Source organism: Vidua macroura, chromosome 5 (assembly GCF_024509145.1).
Source record: "Vidua macroura isolate BioBank_ID:100142 chromosome 5, ASM2450914v1, whole genome shotgun sequence".
NCBI lineage: Eukaryota > Metazoa > Chordata > Aves > Passeriformes > Viduidae > Vidua > Vidua macroura.
Window position 1 is genome coordinate 2014029 of NC_071575.1, and position 21339 is coordinate 2035367.

A 21339-nucleotide genomic window follows, 5' to 3' on the forward strand; every position below is an offset into this window, starting at 1 on the left:
TACTGAGAGTTTCTCTTCACTGCTCCAGGTCCAGAGTGTTAACAATTGTCTGTATCCCAAAATGCCTGTCTTGGTGGTTTTAGTACTGTCTCATCAAAACATTAATGGTTCTTCAAAAGTAGCTCTGTCAGACATTTTTATGTAACAAATGTTGTTGGCCTCTCAGTGAAAAAGAGCAAGTTATTTTTAGCAGGTAAACCAGTTCAGTTTCCCAATAACTGTTTCTAACTAATTATGAGTAAGGAAGAGTTCATGAGACAGGGAAAGCAAACTTGAAAGCTATAAATAGGGACATGTGGGAAGAAGCTGAGAATTGCTTCTCGAAGCTGTTCATGGTAATCAGAAAGGTGGGAAATGGCTGCCTTGCTTTGTTATTCAAAGAGGGAGGTGTGCAAATTTGCATAATTGCCAAATGTTGGAAGACTGATGTGAAATTTTGACATTAATGTTAATTTGGAGTACTTCTGATTCTCAGCTGAAACCCATCTAATTTCTTTCAGTAGCTCCTCAGCACATTCCAGGAAACCTTCCCAAATTCAATAGAAATTCCATAGATTTGGAACTGGGAGCAAAATCTTATGCTGATTTTTCCTTTCACTATTACCTTGTCTTACTTCTAACACCCATAATTCTTATGTTTTACAGGCTAATATAATTTTAAAATGTGGTTTTTACTTTTGTTTGCTGTTTAAGTGTGACTATATCTTTTTAAAATTGCTGAGTTGCATTCTTCTGTCACTCTATTTCTCAGATTTATCTTTTAGTCTGTTTTCTTAATCTTCAGTTTATGCAGATCTTTTGTTTTCTTAATGTTTATATTATCAATGTGGAATAATCCCTTTAGCTCCTAGCTTCTTATATTGATTTTGTTTATACAGAAAAAAAATGTAATTAATTTTACTCTCCACTTGAGAAATTTCAGCTTCCACTGAATATATATGGAAAAGGCTAGAAAATTATCTATTCAGGAAAAAGCCAATGCAGACTTGTGTGGGTAATTACACATGTGATCTTTCCATACAGCATGAAACTATCTGGCTTATTGGAATAATTCCAAGTTATTATTTCAGATAAATTTTCATAAACTGTATAAATGAACTGAATGACCAAGCAAGCTAATGGTCAATGCAAAGTCTAGATGAAAATTGATGAAAACTGTATTTTCTCACTAAAAAATGCAAATCTGTCGTTGCTGTTGAGACAACATCTGCCTTTAAATTGTGGTTAAGAAATATCACAACGCCAAAGCACACCTGAACAAGAGAATGATTATTATTCAGCAACTCTTGGTTTTTTAAGTGGTGTTTTCCTCTGAAGACACAAAACAGCCAATAACTACTGCTTGACAATTCTCCCTTAATGAGTTCCTTATTGTGAAATAGCCTTTCACTGATAAGGTAATTCCAAAGCAAAGTTTAATTAAGTTTTTCCTGCCTTTGCCAGCTCCAGTAGTTACACTGAAGTGAATGAGGTTTTATCTGGCTCTTCTCAGATGCTGTGACTCAGGTTAACGGTTGCCAATACCCATCAATGTATTGAAGGGATCTGTCAGATGCATTTTCCTTCAGAGCACAACTTCTGTAATTTATAGCTCAATATATGTGTTAGAGCATCTGGAAAAATGTAGAAAGAACCCACTTGTAACAATGCTCAAATATTTTCGCTTTTATCTTTTCTCTTTTCTGATTCTCTTTTAGGGTCAACTTCCCTCTACGAATAAAGGCTCTTCCGAGGGAAACTATGCTGACAATAAAACTACTGGGAATGAATAGTGCCTCTAAAAATACAGAAGTGCTTGCTTGGACATGCTCCCCATTGTATGCAAAAGAGTAAGTTTGGTTTTGTATGACCTTAAGAAAAGACCATTCTTGAATAGTGCTGCACTCAACCTGGGAGAAACATATAAAGGCAAAATTACTCATTTCAGGACCTCCTGTAATAAGACTGAGAGGGTCACTTACAGCAAACTGCTTTTGATGTGCCAGTAAGAGCCCCAGCAACAGGTCTGTCTCTCTTTCTCCCTCTCTTTTTTTCTCGATCTCCCCCTCCCTCCCTCTCACTTTTTTTGGTTTAGGTTACTCTTTAACATTTTCTTCTTCACAATGGCTGTTTTTTCTGTGTGTGTGTGTTTTTCTGTTATCACACACACTCATTCTGCTTAAATTGGGACAGTTAGTGGTGACCATAATGAGCACTTTTCACTCTCCACGCCACTTTAGAAGCTTTCTTCTCTTTTCTGACCACTTCCTGCTGCACAGTACACAGTGTAACAGTGGCTTAAAGGTGCTTCTAGTTTGAATGTCTCTGCAGTGATGTACAAATATGCAAGGTAAATTTTCTGCAGTGCTCTAAATATGTTTCAGTAGCACTGAGAAATCTGAATTTAGCCTGAGTCTTTGCAGTGATAGGAATTTTTTATTTAGGCTCCATAGCCCTGCAATACCCTCAGTGCAACAGAGGGATATGTTCAAGCCCCCAAGTTTCTGCATTATCATCCACCTCTAAGGTTATCTCACTCTCCTTGTCCTCTTTCCTTATCTTGAGACATCTTGATCTACTTCTCTATATGATGGCAATCACCATTCAAAACAAAATAAAACAAAAAATCTGACTGCATGTATTAATTTGCTGTATTTGAAAGACCTTGTGTTTCTTTGAACTTTTAATCTGAGAGGTGCAGGAAATTATTTGGACTGGGTTAGATGCTTTTTCCATCTTTTCAGAGAGAATTCAAGGTTACTCTGCTCTTTTGTGACTTAGTGTTTAGAGCACTTAGCTTGAAGGAAGGAAAGAAGCATGAATCAAATCTCTGCTGCAAGGATTGCTGGGGCAACTTATTCAATTACTTTTCTTTCATAGTTAGCATTAGGAAGGGCACTTCACTCTTCCCTTGTGTATGTATTTTTAAAGAAAGCATGAAATATGTTAATGAGGGAACACTTACCCCACTTACCTCCAAAGGTTGAGAATTCTGTTCTTGAGGACCTGTGCTGTTCTGGAGGTTTTCTTCTTTTCCAGAATTCAAGTCGAAGAGGGATGACTTTTGGAAGGCCTGAAAGTCCTCAGCTCCCCGTGAAGTATATTTTTTTTTCATGTATGCCATCAGAGCAAGCACGCTGGTTTTTGTTAGGTAGATGCCCACACCACCCTGACAGTTTCAAACATCTGAAAAATGGCTCTGTTCTCTCCTGGAGCACACAATCGGCTCAGTGAAGGGGATGGGGGCTACTCTCCTTTCATTTGCTGTGTAATTGGAGAGATCACTGCTGAAGCGACCCTTCAAAGCAGGAATCAAGGTTGAGTTTGTTGCAGGAACGATTTAGGAACAGCACGTTCAACACCCCCCAATCTGATAGCTGTGGCATTTCCAATTACACTAATTACTACCACAAAGAAGCCTGAATGCCTTTTTCCTCTTTTGGCCAACCACAGCTCCATAGGATTACTCATTCCCTGCGATTTCAATTGATAGACTGGTTTGAAGATAAGATTTGCCCTGAAACTCCCCTTGCTGCTGGAATGCAACTAAACTTCCAGACTTATTTCAATAGAGCACTTCTGAACTTGGAAGTATGTACCAAGAAAAGATTTGTACCTCCAGTGTCATGCTAGTATGTCGAGAGCACCTTGTATTACTGCAAAGATTATGGTATTAGGGTTTTTAAATAACAAACTCTGTGAATGTGTGTAAAGAGATTAAAGAAATCTGACCAGAAAATCTTTGACAAAACATTTCTAGCTTGGAAAATAACACTTTCTCAAAATAAAACTTTCCTCAGAGGTGAATTTGAGTTCTAAAAAAGTCTTAACATTCTTATGTCTAGAATTTAATTTACTGGGGAAAGGACAGGAATAAGCTCTTTGAAGAAGCCAACGGCCCTGAGGTATTTGCCTAGGTCATCAAACATCCTGGTTCAAATCCCTGACCCAGTTGGTCTTTTCTCAGGGTCAGTGAAGAAAAGGACACTCTTTTCCTCTTTTCCTATTTAGATGCTTGATAAAAAGAAAAAAAAACAAAAACAAGATACTTTTGTTAAACATTGGAGAAATAGAATAAATGTCAAACATGTTTTTTAAAAATACTGTTCCTCATTTCTGTCCTGTCAGTTTTAATCATTGTCTGATTAAAACCACAGAAATTCTACTCAGAGTTATTTGGCTTATATTAAAGAGAAGGGGAAAAAAAAAACAGTTTTGTTTTATTCCCAGGTATTACTTAGAATCTTGATCTGTTAGGGCAAAAGAACACTTATTAAAAAGTCTCTGAATTTGCTCCTCTTCGTAAATTTTATATCTAATTTCTCTTCCCAAATAATTATTTTCATTGTATGGTCGCGTCCCTTCTTTGTATTTTAATACTTTACATATAATTTGAACTGAAGATTAAAAAACATGAACTTAACATTTTTACAAATTCTTTTCACCTGTTTCAAGAGGTGTGAAGCTTCTCATGCTTTTGAACACGACCATGTTAAAGTCTCTTGCCAGATCAAAGGCCTGTAGTTATTTGCTGAGAGTTTACCACTCCCAGTCTCCTCTAAAAAAGACCAATCAGATAGGATGAGAAGTGTGTATATATATTTATAAAGAAACAAATCTAGCTCTTTATTTAAAGCATATTACTTATTTTTTTTTTAATATTGCAATCTCTTCTTCTTACCTGGCTCATTTTGAAACCACACAATACCTAAAAACGTCCTCAGGAATTTGGCCACCTTTAGGGTTTTTGCTGTTGCTAAAGACTTGTCAGTGAACAGATGTTTAGCAAACTTCAAATTTGCTTAATTTTCATTATTTCCTGAATTCTAGTGTTATCTTGCACTTTTCTTGCAGTTTTCTTGCAGTGTGCAGATTTATAACATAATTAGCTGCTGAATACACACTGTAGTCTTAGCCAAGCATGTGTTGGGATTCCTGCTTATCAAACTGACTTCCTGAAAGTATTCTCCAAGCATTGCCTAAATGGAGTTGTTTACTCTAAAATCATTGCTTGTAAGCTAATTTTGTGACATTGTATTTCTGGAACAAAAATTATGAAGTAATCAGGAACATAAATGCAAAATTTATCCTACAAATTTAGGGAAGTTTTTTAAACTGGAAACTGTGGGGATGGAGGTTGTGGTCCTTAGAAATGTCTGCAGTACATTAAGCATTACTTTGTGGTTGAAAATTGTCTCTAGTTTGAATTTTCTAGAACTCTGTAGTATTTGTAATGATAATAAAGGAGTTATTTCACAGTATCATTCGAATGCAGAATTAAGACTGCTTGAGCCATAAGGTATGGGAAAGGGTTTTTTGAAATATTTGAGCAGCTTTGCATTTCCTTTAAATTTAACCTCATCTCTGAACTTCTGAGACTTATAATGTCAGCTTTGGGGACACTTACATTATTTTTACACAGTACTTTGTCCTGATTTTCCCTGTTTATTCAGCCTGAGCAGTAACCTTCCTCTAATGTTATATAGATTTCTGAATGAACATGGTAACAAGTGTTGCTGCTGGCTTGCCCAGTAGGTGAGCCATCATATCTGCTTTTCTCAGCCTTGTCAGAGAGTTGACTTTAGACAGCAGCCCTAAATCAGTGCCAGCAGAGCCTTTGGTGGTGCATCTCTATCAAGAAGTCTCATTAGATGCTAGAGGCAGTTCAAAAAGGGTCTGCAAGCCTGTGTGCCAACCTTCCATTCCTTCACGTCAGAAACTGTGTTTGTCTCTTGGGCTGGACAGTTTAGTGATTCAGAGCTGATTAATAAACCAGAGGTCCATCATTTTGGGGCAGCTGGGGAGTTGCAGTGTCCCCCACAGTTCTCCCACATTGCTCTGGCTTCACTGGTTCTAACACAATTTATTTTGGTGTTTCCAAATCAGACAGAGCAAGGAGCAAAACTTTCCTTTTGTGGGGAAAGTCTGCCAGGGGACTTCAGGGCATGAGGTTGACTTTATCAACTTAGGATAACTTGATCTGCCTTTAAATAGGAATGTAGTTTTCTGTAGCAAGATGGGAAGGTTATTTTTGCTCCAGTAATAAACAGGAGAAGGGAATCTGTGTAATTCCAAATTGAATAAATGGCAGTAGGCACAGAGCAGAATGTTCACTTTCTGATCTGCTTGATAGTGAAGTTGTTACATGAAAGCCATTTTCTGTGTCTGTGATCGTTATAGGAGTCTTTAAAAGGTCATTACCCTCACCTCAGAGATGGAAAAGCTGGAATGGTAGGTGGAATAGGGAGTGACCTTCCTGAGCTCATCAGCAGAACCAAGCAGCAGAGAGAAGAATCTGTCTGTTCACTAAAGGATATGGTTATCATGATGATAATTCCTTCATTTTCTGACTGGATCCTGCACTCTCGCCTGCTTCTTTTTCTAAAAATAACGATGCATCTTTTCCCTGTTTCATTCCTGCACCTGGCCCCTGTTGCTGTTCCATTTCTGTGTCCAAAAGCTGACTGTTCTGAGCAATATTGACTGTGCTTGTAGAGCCCCAGAGTTTGCTGGGTGTGCTGGTTTGGGCTGGGGTAGGATTAATTTTCTTCCCAGTGGCTGGTGTGGAGCTGTGTTTTGGATTGATGCTGAGCACAGGGTTGATAATGTAGAGATGGTTTTGTTACTGAGCAGGGCTTGCACAGAGCCAAGACCTTTTCTTCTTTTCATGTTGCCACGCTGGCAAGGAAGTTGGGGGTGGCTGGGAGGAGACATGGCCAGGACAGGTGACCCCAGGTGACCAGAGGGATATTCCAGAGCATGGGACATCATTCTCAGGGGATAAAGGAGAAAGAGCAGAGACATTTGGAGTGGTGGTGTTGGTCTTCCCAAGTCACTGTTACCTGTGATGGGGCCCTGCTCTTCTGGAGATGGCTGAACACCTACCTGCCCATGGGAAGAAGTGAATTAATTCCTTGCTTTGCTTTTTTGCATCACTTTTTGCTTTCCTATTAAATTTTCTTTATCTCTGGGAAGCCCATCTGCCTGCAAAGATTCTTCTTTGTCTTCCTGGACAGTCTTTAGCCACATCTGCACTAGATGTAGATGAATTTGAAATAATGAGCTTAGGAAAGGTCTCAAACACATCTACAGAACCTCCGAGGTCTGTACTACTTCTTGTATTTGTCTACACAGGTTTCCCAGGGAAAAAAATCCACTGTATGTATTCGCTTTTAAAGGCCCTCATAGTTTTAGAGAACAATATGAAAGTGATTAGCAGTAATGAGAGCTCAAAAGGGTAATTTAGTCTTCATGTTCATTTATTCTCAGCTACTCCTCTCCCTTCTAACAAAAGTGCCAATTAGTTCAAATTATGATGTAAATCTTTGTCAACAAAGGATCAGTTGAAGGGATGCAAGTCATTTATTAAAGGTCATCTGAGTACACATCACAGGAAAACCTCTTTGAATCACCATTGATCACTTCCTCATTCACATCATTTACCTAAATGAGAGAGACTTCATATGACACAATTGCTTTCTTCCAAGTATCTTGTTCTTATCACAGCTCTTTTTCTGCCTCCATTCCCTTGCAAATGCACCCACAGCTGCAAAGAAGCCTTCAGAAAATAACTCTTTAATCCTCCTGAGCTCCGTTCTCACAATAAAATAAAATGTCTGTGCTAACAACACAAACAGCTTGAGAAGTGGAAAAGAAAAATTAGTCCTGAATTAGGTTTATACTCATTTATGTTGACTGTAACAGTCACTTTGTGGGAGTTTCTTAAATCTTCTTCGGATGACTTTAAGCTATTTATTTCAATTTGCAATTCAAAAGGGACTTTCTTTACAGCAATGTTGCAAACTCATGCTGGGATCAAATAGTTCATCTGGTGTCTCTTGTACCTCTGACATCTTCCTCCCAGGTGAAAGGTGGGCATTCACACCTCATTTACCTGGCTGGCTCTTTCTGCTGCAGTATCTAATGACTGAGCAATGTTCAAAAAGATCTTAATGAAAATTATTCCTCAGTAAAAGAGGAGGTGCTGACCATAATCACATTTCCAACCTCACTACTCATTAAGATATAGACAAATTAAGGGGTAAGGCCAGTGTATAAATATGGCTAAGCCCATATTTATATGTATAAAGCCCATAAATTCCTTTATTCAGGTACTGCAATCTAAATTTGAGTTTTGTTATGCTTAGAAATTACACCCGAACTTTCTGATTTAATTCAAGTTCTCTAGACTGGATTGTGCTGACCTGCCAAATCAGGCTGGGTTTCTTATCTGCTGCCCACATGCATGCCTGTTTTACTGATAAGCCTTTCTTGTAGGCATAGTGCTAAGGCTGGTACTTCAGACCATAGCCTTTCATCTGTCCAAAAACTCCACGTGGCACATGTGGTGCAAACTATCCCACTCAAACTCCTTTCAGCTCATATCATACTTTCCCCTCCTTGCCACCTACACATAAAATCAGCAAGGATCCCTCATGGATTCAGTAGATAGCCATGAGTTTCTTCTTTTTGTGCAATAAAATATGCTGCCCGCCACCTTTATCAATGCCTCACAGTCTCTACCATATTTGCCCTCAAAATTAAATCTTGGGACAGCAATATTGTGTTGTATTATCCTTATTTTTACACCTGGCTTAAAGGGCAGCCCCTGTCACACAGGAAGCCAGTGGTAAAGTGCAAAGCTGACTCAGAATGTCTTGGCAGAGTGATTTTCTTCATGAACCCTGCAAATGCAGAGACGCTGCTGTGGCAGTGAGGCCATCAGGATGCAACCTCTGCTGGCAGGGGCCAGATTTGTACTAGTCACATAAAGATAAAGGGTTTGCTCTCCTTTTGCTTGTCCTTTGAGCTCTGCAGTTCCGTGTCCTTCAGTGGGATTTCAGTGGTTACCTGTGGGAATCCAGGGAATCCCTCTGGCTGCCCTGGAAAGTCTGGGACCCTGGCAGGGGGTCAGGAGCCCCCCCTGTACAGAGCCCCAAGAGACACTGTCTCTGATCCCTGTCCATGGAGAAGAGTTTTCAATCTTACAGGATGAATTACAAGCTCTGAGTATTTGATATAAGTAGTAATTAGTGTGGCACGGGTGCAAAAGTAGAATTTTAGGATTCTAGATAAGGGGTTCAAAGGGGGAAAGATGGAGAAAACTGGGCATGCCTTGTCCTTTTTCTTCTTCTTCTTCATGCCCTCCATGTCTCACTGTGCTGTTGGCATTTTTCTGTTGGTTTGGGCTGGGGACACACTGTTCAACATGGGTGATGGGTATTGGCACGTTATTGTAAATATAGCACACGTGGTTTCTGGTATAGAATGTTTGTAACACCCCACTGAGGGGCAGAGCCCTGCACACTGCCCTGCAGGACAGACCTGCTGCAGCTCAGAGAGAAAATATTGTAGATAAGAAAGAATAAACACCCTTGAAAACCAGCACAGACGAATTACAACGTTTTTGGCAGCGGGGCTGAAAGACAGAGATTTTCTGCAATTGGGATCATTTAAATATCACAGATCCCTACAGTTACCAGCGCAGTGCTTCTCCCTGTGTTTCCTGCAGGAGGCTGATCCGTGGAACCCTGCTGCTCAGCCTGGCTCTGCGCAGCACACTCCCCACAGCAGTGATCACCCCGGGCATCTGCAGCACCCAGGCACCGACCTCAGCCACCCTGCAGGTGAGAAAGCCAGAAAAGAAAGCAAAGGCTTCTTTTCTAACCAAGGGCAAGGAAAAGGGGTGTTGCCACAGCTCATCGAGACCACCCAAACTCAAAATCCTATTTTTACAGCCACTCAAAGAAACACATCAGGTCTACACGGTAGTTTTGTCACCTTCCCAGGCTGAGTTAGCAACTGGGTATTTCGAGGACAAAGCCAATTGTTTTCTGTATTTAAAAATCCTCATGTCTCTTAGCAAATGAAATGTAAAAGCAAATAATACAGATAAATGAGCCTGGCCTAAAAATAACCTTGTTTTAACAGACAAGCAAATGGGGATTCTCCAGGCTGAGGAGTTCAGTCGAAGACCATGCCTTAAAATAACTCCCCCTATTAATAATTCAGGGAAGTTGAGACAGTAAATGGCTATTAATTTATATCTACTGGAAGGAATGATTTCTCATTCTGCACCCCCCCTTTTCAGTTATTCCCAGCCATATAGCAGTATCACAATGTGTGAACATGCTGGAAATACTGTAAATGTATATTTTCATAGAAAATCTAGGCTTGGGTTGGAAGAGACCTTAAAGACCATCAAGTTTTGCGAGGTGACTGAGTGTTTTGTAGGGAATAAACTTGTTAACTTTTAGAAGAGTGATGCATATCAAATGCTTAAAAGAAAAAGTAGATACAGATAAGACAGTTTGGTGTGCATTAATAGACCAAAGCTGGATGCAAATTGAGCTGAATTATGAAGAAAAATCAGAATTTTAAGATAAGTCTACTCAAATTATCAAGTACCTCAAGCTTTGTAGTTTTGGTTGAATGTTTGTTTCTCTGTATCTTAAAAAACATTATCCCTAATTTCTGCCAGGCATGTGTAAGAATGGAAAATTGGTAGATGCTGTACAATATATTTATAAATTGAACATCCAGAAGAGAAATCAGGAATCTGATTTCTATCTCTTGCAGTGACAAACTACACATCTGAAATAGCCTTACTTTTGAAAAAATAGAACAAATCTACATTAATGAAAGTTTTCCATTTGAGAACCGTCTCATTAAAAAAAAAGAAAGGAGGCAAAAAGTAAGAACTGGCTTCAGTTTTGAGCTTATGCAGCTCTAATAAAATTGTAATATGGTGGCTGAAATTTTCCCAGGAAACTTTGGTTCCACTGATTTCTAGAACAGAATAGAATAGGATAGGATAGAATAGAATAGGATAGAATTTATCACCAGAACTTTTAAGTAACATAGTACATACAGTGAGCATCCTCAAATAATTATCCCCCCTTCTTTTTGTCATACTTTGTATACTCCCCTACAAATCCAAGATAACATTTATTGACGCTTGTATTGGAGATCACACGTTGCTAAAACCCTGCTGTCTTTTTTTTTTTTTTTTTCCCTCTTTCTTTTCTTGTTTTTTAAAATAAAGATCGACTTCCCAGAAACCGATTTGGAGTTCATTAAACCCGAACCTGAAGAAAGAAGAGGTGATCTTGCAGAGCCAACCCAGGAGTGCCTGAAGCACATTGCAAGGCTTTCACAGAAACACTCTCTCTTGCTGTAAGTTGTCCCCACCTAACCCTGCTGCTTCTTGCTGTGCTGTACCTACCCTATCGATCACAATTAAATGTATCCAATTTGTTAAAAACAAACTTTTCCTCTGAAGGAGCCTAGCTTGGCTGATTTGAGAAGTAACGCCTCTAAGTGAAAGAATAGATCACAGCAAGGCCTGATAAGGCCCTGGAGGTGGCAGTGTATTTTACCAATTTAGAAAAGGATTGGTTTTCCCTTTCTATTACTAGATCTTTTCATGTCTTTGAGGCAAGAAACTAGTTTTTCATTCGAAACATAAGATTTTCAGGTAATGCAGTACATCTGTATCAGTATTAGCAAGAACACCTTTAGGTTCTATGGAAATTGGCCTCCTTTAGTTATTAAACACTCAAACTTCAGATGGAGCTGTGAAATGGCTTTTGAAAAATCTCTTTCAGGTTATAAGCGAGGAAAGAAATATGAAAAGTTCAGTTTTCATTGAAGGTGGATAAAGACAAAGTGGAACAAAGCACACTCTGAACTGAGGTGGATTAGTATGCTCTGCTACATGAATGTTGTACTACCAATTAGGATTATGTACTGCATAAAGTAATTTTGGGTGTAATCAGAGTGGAATTTGGAACACAGGTGCTTACAGAGAGCCATTATACTAATGGCAGTTAATTGTGTGAATTAATCCTCCATCAAAGGTCAAAAGGTGCATTAGTTGTGCAATAACTAAATAACTTAATTCAGCACTCTCAGTGGGATATGATGTATCTTTTAAGAAGATTTTTCTGTGCTAATTTCTATGATGGTGGTTTGAGTTTTTTTTTAATTAATTTATTAAAAAAAAAGACGGAATGACAAGTTTTATGTTGTATTTTATGTGTAACTCAACTTTTACAAAGACAGACGAAATGCAAAATTATTTTTATAAACCACAGGATCTGTGATTTGAGGTTTTGTTATTCTGTTTTAAAATGTGAATGGGATGTCAGTATTTTATTATGAAGAGCCGCACTGACAGTGAAATTTCCACCTACAAAATATGCTTCAGAATGATTTAGGGAACTTCAAACCCAATGCCTGTGACCTCTGTTGCCACAGCAGAAATGTGGTTTCAGTAAGAAGGAATAAGATCATTAAGAAATTAGCAAAGTACAAAGTAATTTATTAAAGAAGACAGCTCATGCCATTTTTCTGCTGCCTAAAACCTTGATGTCCATTTTATTGAGAATGCTGCATGGTTCTTGTCTTCAAGACTCAGGAAGGACACAGCAGATGTGGAAAGTGTGCAGACAGGGGCAACAAGTATCATGAAAGGGCTTAAGCAGCTCTTTGGCCAAGAGATGCTAAAAAGGCTGAGAGTCTGTAGTTTGGAGAGAAGATTAGAGGGTGTCTGTGCATGTACAATTAATTTTTGTAAAATCATGGTGGTGATAGACAAGGTAAATGCCTCATCAAATCCTACAGTATTTGAAGAGCCACAGTGGGGCTCTTCAATGGGGCATTCAATGAAATGAGTGGGAAATCAATTCTCAACATATGCAATAAAGTGCTTCTTTAGACATCAGTGGTGAGCTTTTAAAATCTGCTGTCACAAAGCTGTGAAGGCAGATGACAGCATCACCACATTTGGGAAGGCTGAACACAAGTTCATGGGTAAGAGGTTCATGGATAGGTTTCACAAAGGGCCAGCAAAGGGTGGATCCTATAACATCCATAGTACAACAATTTTGGGTTCTGTGGGAATATGAAGGGAAGAGACCACTGAAAGTCACCAGTTTGGAGTTTAGGCTGTGCTAAGTTCAGTTACAGGTCCTTGGAGGAAAGGCAGTGGTAGTCCCATGTTTTCCCATAGTTTGTTGTTTTCTGTTCTCTTGTCTTACAGGCAAAGCTGATCTAGTAAATGAATCATCAAGGGAAGGGTAACATATCTGGGGTTTGAATGAAGCAATTCCATTTTTTGGTACTTTGTTAATCCAGCCTGTAAATTTTGTCATATCTGTATCAGAGGAATTCTTTTAGCCTTTCTCATTCATGAGATACTTTCTCTTAAAAAAATTATAGCATGTTTGTATCCCAACACATTATTGCCATGATATCTGAAGATTTCTTCTTTTCTTTTTTTTTTTCCATATGTCAAGAAAAAGAGAGGAATCTAGGCAGCTTTTTAGTGGCAGTATCATTCCATGATGATGCTTCAGGCTTACAAGCCTCAAATATGACTTTGAAATAAGTGGGTGTCTGTGTCAGAAGACACAAGAAACCTTTCTCAGTCTGTCAGGATCCTTCTGTTCATCCTTCTGCAAGCAGAGGGAATATGTGAATGGACAGAAAATTCTGAAACCAATGGTAGAAAAGGAAGAAACAGTGGTTAAACCAGACAGCTGCATGCTTGTTGAATCCAGCAGTGTTATAAGTCTAACACTGCCACAAAACTGACAGCACAGACAGCCTGATGCTGTTCCTCCTCTCTGCAGGTCAGGATCCAAGTCAGCTGCTGGAATAGATGTATGTATAAACATACAGGTATGTTTTTATAAATACTATCCAATAATTGATTGCCCCAGTAGCTGTGCTTAGTCTATCCAGTAGCTGGACCCAGATCTCCCTGCTCTCCCCAGCTGCTGACACCCTCAGCATAAAAAAAACCCCACACAAAACACATAAAAACCCTCAAGGTCCACAGCTATTGCTTGGGCCTCTTCCTGGTACATGGGTGTGTGTCTGCTCCAGACATGTGGTCTTCCCAGCAGCTCAGACTCTTGTCTTCCTGGCAGGTGGCTCAGACCACTGGTCCCTGTGGCCAGCATCTCTTGGATGTTGATTAATGAAGGAGTTGTTGAGTGGGACTGAAGGAAGTGAACGTACCCACGTGGCTCCTGTGCTCCTCACAGCCCCTGACTCTGATCTTTGGCACCATCACCAAGCCAGACCAGACAGAGCCACGAGCAGAGCTCGCTGGTTACTGCCAGCTGCTTTGGCTGACTTCTGCAAGCAGTTCAGATGCGAGCCTCTGGTCCCTTTTAGGATTACTGTGGTTGAAATACGAGCCCCAGAAATCTCTGCATCTGAGATTAAGGCTGCTCTTTGAACCACCTGCAGCCTGCTTGCAGTGTGTCCCAGTGAAGGGATGGGAGACTGGTTTGAAGCCAGGATCATGCCAGTCTGGTTTGTGCCATCTTTATTTCCTTCATTCATAATTTTCCTTCTACCTTGCTTTTCCCTCTCTTCCCGCTTTCCTTTTCCCTTTTGCCACTTGCCTGGAAAGGATCTATTTTGCCTACCAGTGGTCACAGGAATCCTGTTGTTATGAGGTGTGATTAGAGCTACTTCCAGCTGGGTGAACAGTGGAAGAGATCTTTTCTAGTCTGTCCATGGAAGAAAAACTTTAAAGTGAAAATCAGTGCTGGGGGACAGAAATTTTAATTTTCTATCTGTGCTGCTCTCTCCTCTTTTTCCCTTTTGTCTTGTTCTCCTTTAGTACTGAACATGAACAACAAAAGCAGATCAAAAGCATTTAAATTCATTTTTTGCTCTTTCCCCCTCCCACCAAAAAAGTAACAACACCAGCTAACCAAGCCTTCAGAGAAACTGTTTTCTTCATTTAGCTGAAGGGGTTAATCAAATCCTGAGCAGAAAACTGCTGAATTATTTAGGTTATAAGGTATTTTGGTTTTATTCGTGTTAAGCAGAAGGCTATGTATTTTAATATATATCTCACATGCAGGGAAATTTAGCTACTCCACCTAAATTGATACACCACCTAAAAAACCATAAACTTAACTTTTATCAAAAAAAGAGGTTTAAATAGCATCTTAACCCTATTGAGACAAAGAATGCCCTTATTTGCTTAACAATCTTCAGATCCTATATGTATGCAAAATATTTTTACAATCTGATGGTAGAATGTCTCATTAAATGTTTATATAAACTTTGTTGCAACTAAGAAACTTACAACTCAAGACACTCCTGCCCCACCCACCCTTTCATTTCATCTCTGATGTTTAAAGCATGCAAAGAGAAAATGGCATTGCCTCTGAGTAAAGTCAGAGGGAGAAATCTGTTATTTAGAAAACATGATACAAGGATTGATTTCTTATCACCCTTTGCAAGCTCAGTAGAAGTTTTAGCTGCTTTAATCTGAACAGCAGATTGTCTAGTTTGGAGGATGCTGCTTGAAAGCTGAAATCTCTGCTTAAAGTTATCCTTTGAAAGACTTCCTTTAGCTGAACTGTCCTGCAGAATGTCATCCAAATGCACAAGATAACCAGAGAGGCAATGAAGTTTTAGGCCTGCTTTTATCTCTTTTTTTGTGTGCGACTTTTTCACGTGATCACAAAGGCATCTATCTCTTGTCACAGAAGACATGCTATGAATTCTGGGGTTGTTTCTTGGAGTCATTGCCACAGTGACACTTTTCCTGAACTGATCACTGAAAGTCAGGGTTGGTCTCACAGTTAAGTTCAGCTTCTGCATACATTTATGAGCTTCTCCTCCTAAAGGGAAGAAATTAACATTCACTCAGGAAAAAACATGCCCATCTTTGTGCTGCTGTTCTCTGTTCTAAACACTTGGCAATTCAAAATTGCAAGGGAAAAAAAGTTCTCTAGTGCCTACAGAGCCAAAGGAACTCATTTCTATGAGCTGTGAATGACACAATCTTGACAGTTAGAGTGGGGCTAGGATTATTTTTTTTTGGCTAAGAATGTCCCAAAACATTGCAAATAGAAGGAAGACAACCTTGGAAAGAATGTAAACACTTGGATTTTGAGCCCTGTTTACACATCTGGATAATTAAATGCTTGTCTGGAAGCAAACTATTTGCCTTCCACTAGAGTCCTCACATCTCATTCTGAAATATTTAGGTTTTTTTAAAGTCACAATTGTTTTATGCTATTAACTAGCTGCATCACCAACCTGGTCAAATATGACCAAGAAAACCAACATTCTTCTTGATTTGAGTAATTATTTGTATGAACTGGGGATCACTTTGCTCTTTCTCTCAAACTCTCAAAAAGAGTTTGCTTTTGAAGGCTCTGATATCAAATTAAGAACACTGTCTGAGCTTGTCTCTCCAGGGAAATTTATTTTCCTGTTTTCTGATGTGTCAGAACCTGAGATTTAATATGCATGAGGCAAAGACATCTGAATTGTTGACAAATCAGATGATATAAGGCAGAAATTGTTGTGCTGTGGTGAAATATGGTGTGATGACTGACCATTTTATCAATATGACATTTAGATATGTAATATCTCTGTGAGGAGTCTGGTATATTACATCCTTTTTCTTTTACACAGTAAAGCATGGCAAGCTAAACTTTTCAAACAAATATAGAAGTTGCTGGGAGCTTTTCTTTCCTTTTCCAAACTCCCATCAGCACTAGGGATAATCACACTCTGCATGTGTGTACCTGTGCTCATGTTTTTGTGTATGTGCATAGATGTGCCTAAACATTATTTTAAAAACAAATATGTTAAAAATAGACACATCTACATTAAAGAGTCAAAGCAAGGGCAGGAATGAAAGCTATGACTTGCAGTGTTATGTGTCTAGTTACGAAAGTTAGAGATGATTTGTAGCAGATAGATGCAACAATAATTTACCCAGTGACAACTGTACCTTCTTTGTCAAAAAAAATAAAAACCCTACCAGTAAAAACAAATAAGCAACACCAACAATAGAGACAGCAGAGAAGAAAAGGGAGAGTGCTTGGAATGTGAAATAATCATATATATATATGTGTGTGTGCCTTTTGACACTTCATTTTTATATGACCTAAGGCTGACAGATCCAGAATATAAGTATCACTTTTCTTATAAAATCTGGTCTGCAGAAAATGATATCCTACCCAAAGGAAAACATGTACTTAGCTGAAAAGCAGTGTACTGTGTGACTTGGCCCCTCTGTACAATAAAGTTTGTTGCTACACAAAGCTTCAGGTGGTTTTAATTTCAAACTGAAATTTTAATCTTCTTTTCCAGACTCTCAGAGCAACAGAGAAGAATCTTGTGGTTTTATCGCTACTCTTGCAATAACCAGAACTGCTCCCTTCCTCTGGTGCTGGGCAGTGCACCCAGCTGGGACAGAACCACTGTGTCAGAAATGTATGCCCTGCTGAGGGCATGGAGCTTTTCTGACCCTCTGGAGGCACTTGGGCTGCTGACTTTCAGGTAAGGGAAAATTTCCCAGGTAGGAAAGCCATGATAAACAGAAGGATCACGTGCTGGTTCATTCAGTGCTCTGTTTGCTCAGCACACTGTCCAGGTTTGGTGCACTGGCTGTGCTTCCCTTTCTCTCTGGGCCAAAGTGAAAGTGGAGTTGCAGCTCTTGCCATGACCTTGAGTGTGCCAGCCATGTCTGCTTGGTTGAGAAGGTTTTCTATTTCTCAGGCTAATGAAAAGAGTATTTCATTGTCTAGAACAGATTCAGGCAGTTTCTGGTAACAGGTGATCAGTCAAATACTTAGCACTTAGACAGCATTCCATAACTTCAAACTACTGAATAGGCATGAGGTGAATAATGGGAGATAAGGAGGACTGACATATATCTCTAGATTATACAATAACCTATGTAAATACACACAGTCCCACGTGTAACCTATCTTTCTGAAGCAGATTGGGTGGGACTTTGAAGTCAGTTGAGTAAATTCTGTTGTGGTGCCCTGTGTTCCACCCCACCTCTCACACTGGGAGCTGATTGTCAGGACACTTGCTTGATGCTGGAGATAGCCCTACCCATGATGTGCCAGAGATGTCAGGGGACAGAATCTGTGTCAGCAGCTACATTCCCTCCAAAAACCTGGGAGGTATTCTGCATTAAGTGACCTGTAAAAGCATTACACATGCAGATGAAATGCTTGAGCAAATTTGCTTTATCAAGCCGTTGCTTGTCTTGGGTAAGCACAAGCTGCACCAGTTTTGCAATCTCAGTTTCATGCTCTACCTTTGGAAAAAAAATAAACCTCCTCTAAAGCTTTACTTGGGAAATATACTGTGACTTGATACACTTACTGCCAGATTATTACAGATAGACCTTTAGCAATCTAAAATGGATTTTTTTCTCTGGATGCAATTTCCTAACACTTGTATCCCAGGTTTCTAGCTGAACTATTAGCAGTCTCACATGTTTGCATACATGTCTTTTTTATGTGTAGTAGGAATGGTGGAAGGAAAGATCCTGACAGATCAGGTTCTGGAGCATAATATTGTTATCTATCATTATTAAATTATTAGGATCCAATTCTAATTTATAAAAGATCCATGTAGAAAGGAGTATATGGGCACTGTGTTGTCTTCCAGACTTCAGAGTAGAAAGGGAATTTGATAGGGTTTGTCGGAGCATGCCAGGCTTTTAGATCAGACCTTTTGCCCCATTTTGTTTCTGTGTCTGGGTGGCATTTCTACAAGTGAAGATCTTGATTGTTCTTTGAAGATGCAGCTCTGCACGAGGGTGTGGTACAGAATATCAGCCCTTTCAGGTGCTTCAGAGAGTATTTGATATTACTCAGTCTCAGCAGTGCATCAGGTGCAGTGTGCCCATTGTTCATTCTGGCTACACGAGGATTGTGGCATGGAAAAGAGGGGAAAATGTCATCACTTTGTCCCTCTTGTGCCACCATGGGGGGTGGCTGACACCTGCAGTTGTGCCAAAGAACAAGGACTTCTCTCCTGATCAGGATCTTACATGGCTTGGCCCGTTAGTTTCTCACAGATGATAACATCAATCCAGTTTGTTTTTTTTTTTTTTGCTTCATGGTGATACTGCAGAGTGTAGTTCTGCATCACAGAACGAATCTTAGGAAACAAAATCTGTCCTCCTCATATCCACAATATCTTGTTGGTGCATGAACAGCTGGGAAGCTAACCTTCAGAAACACAGAGATTACATTTCCTTAAAGATGCCTCGTTTCAAAAATGTCTGGGTCGCTGATTTAACTGCTGAGACACTTGGGTACATGCAAATTGAGAGAGTGGGTTGAAGGAGAGGAGTACTTTCCATATAAATGGATTTCTGAGGTTTATTCTCTTAGTTCTCTATTTCTCAGTTTTCTATCATTTTGAAAAAAGTACAGTAACACTGGCTAGGGCCCAACCTCACTTCTCCCTTACCCTCACTGACTTTGGATCACAGGCACTTTAACTGAGCTGGTTTTGAACATTCATTCAACTCTATCCTGTTTTATGTTTGGCATTGACAACTCATCAACTCAGTTCCTCACTTCTATCATCCACGAAACAGCTCTCTGATTTCTTGTGATTGCTAAGACACGGCTGAAAGATCCAAGTTCATACAAAACACGAGCAGAATATAAAATAAATTCTCTCCATATATTCATGTCTATTTTAAGGACTTGTGTTACCATCACTATCAAACCATGGGTAAGGAAAATGAATTAGAGCTGATCTTTGTCTACAAGTATTTCTGACAGGAGCAACTGCACTAAATCAGCCCAAAAGTCAGTGTAGTGCATCCTCTCTCCAGTGGTGACCAACAACAGCTGCCCAGGGAACACAGTGAAAATGGGCCAAACATAGAACACTGCTGCTCTCCCAGCTTTCTGCAGCTCAGAGACTTCTTCAGACAGATTTCTTTTTTTTGTTGTTGTTGCAAGAGCCCTCTTGCATTTTTCTTCCGTGATTTTTTCCAAAGTAAAATTGATTCTGCAGAAATATTCAGCTTACAATCCTAAAGCAAGAAGATCTGCAGCTCAGCTCTATGCTGTGTTATTTCTGTGCACCACAATTTATCAATACCAAGAGTTTCCAGTCGCTCCAGAATCTGGATGCTTTCTTTGGTGGAACTTCAGTTTGCAGTCTTTAGAAGAACCTGAATCTGTGCTGCAGGCACGTGCTCACTCTTTAGAAATTGATTCTCAAAATCACTAGTCTCTTCTACAAGCCTTGGCTTGGGAACTCTAAATTATCCTTCTTCTCAGAGCAAAAAAAAAAGCAGCAGCTGCCCTGCTGATTAAACTCAAACACCCATTGGTGAGGACAGAGAAATGAAAACAACTGGGGGTGTTTCCTGGCATAGAAGGCAGCATCACAGAGCTTAGGGAGGGGTATCACAGCCCAGCAGATCCAGCCCCCTTATCAGGAGTCTGAAGTGGAAAGTTCTTTGCAACTTTCTGAAATTTCTAAGTTGCTTTGTTCACCTCACAGTTAAACGTACCCCTTAATAGATGTTTCTTGTTCTTTGAGTGTGTCTCTCTTGCTTATGCTCTTCCACTTTGCAGGCATCCCTCAAGGCAGGAAAATGATAAGATGCTCATTTATGCAGTGGAAAGGCAGAACTTTCATAAATGGAAAACACAATCACGGTACATTTCACAGATAAATTCAGTTGCAACCTTGAATCCAGCACTCAGAGCAAGTGCATTGTTTCTTAGAGCCCTAGAAGGCAATGCTTAAAAAAAGGAATTTAAAAAAACCATTAATGTTTCTTCAATCAATAAAGATGGGATGGAAAGGATGGGAGGGGGAAGTGGAGAAAAAAGATTTTCCACTCTTACCTCTAATTTCAGGGAAGGATGGTTATAAGCTGTTGCCTGAAATATAAAATTATCCCTAAGGCAGAAGTTACAGAGATGGTCCCTCCTACTCAGAGCAGCTTCTTGGTGCCCTGTGCATTTTGCTGTTGATTTCACTTACTGAGTTTGGTAAAAAGCCAAGCTTTAGTGAGTTAGATCTTTCTACAGCTGTGTCCAGGGAAATAACACCAGTGCACTCCTTTACTCAGAGAATTTCCTTGATGACAGAAAGAAACCCAAGGCAGTGTTAGCAGTGCCATCATTTATGGTGTGTTGCTGGCAGGCCAATGTTTTGTGTATGTTAGAACCACCATCATTGGGAATTTTTAGTCAGGTTATCTTGCTATTCAAATTACTGCAGAGGAAAGTCCAAGCATATTTGTTAATCAAGCCAGCAAATGTCTTCTTCAGCTTTTGGGGTTTTTTTTCTGGCTCATTTAGAGTACACTTGCAGCCCTGTGAGGTGTCATGGCTGGGAATGTGGAAACTGAGCTAGAATCAGGAAACAGCCATGGAATCTAAGTCTTCTTTCCAGCATAGTGCATGGCTGCAACCATTTTGTAGAGAGAACTTTGGAAGTAGCTTGTGGCAGTTAAGATGGAACCTCCCTGTTAGGCTTAAAAAATTTCCTAGAAACTTCCTGCTGAATTCTAATTCTGTCAGGGCAACTGCA

The 21339-nt window shown here is 39.6% G+C and overlaps 1 protein-coding gene across 1 annotated transcript in view; it reads left to right on the forward strand.

The window, feature by feature from the left end:
• Positions 1–21339, forward strand: part of PIK3C2G (phosphatidylinositol-4-phosphate 3-kinase catalytic subunit type 2 gamma) — a 185437-nt gene that overhangs the window by 48626 nt on the left and 115472 nt on the right. The window contains exons 12-15 of the mRNA XM_053977983.1: positions 1698–1829; positions 9491–9605; positions 11024–11154; positions 17119–17307. Of these exons, the coding sequence (XP_053833958.1) occupies positions 1698–1829; positions 9491–9605; positions 11024–11154; positions 17119–17307 (567 nt within the window). The remainder of the gene's footprint in view (positions 1–1697; positions 1830–9490; positions 9606–11023; positions 11155–17118; positions 17308–21339) is intronic.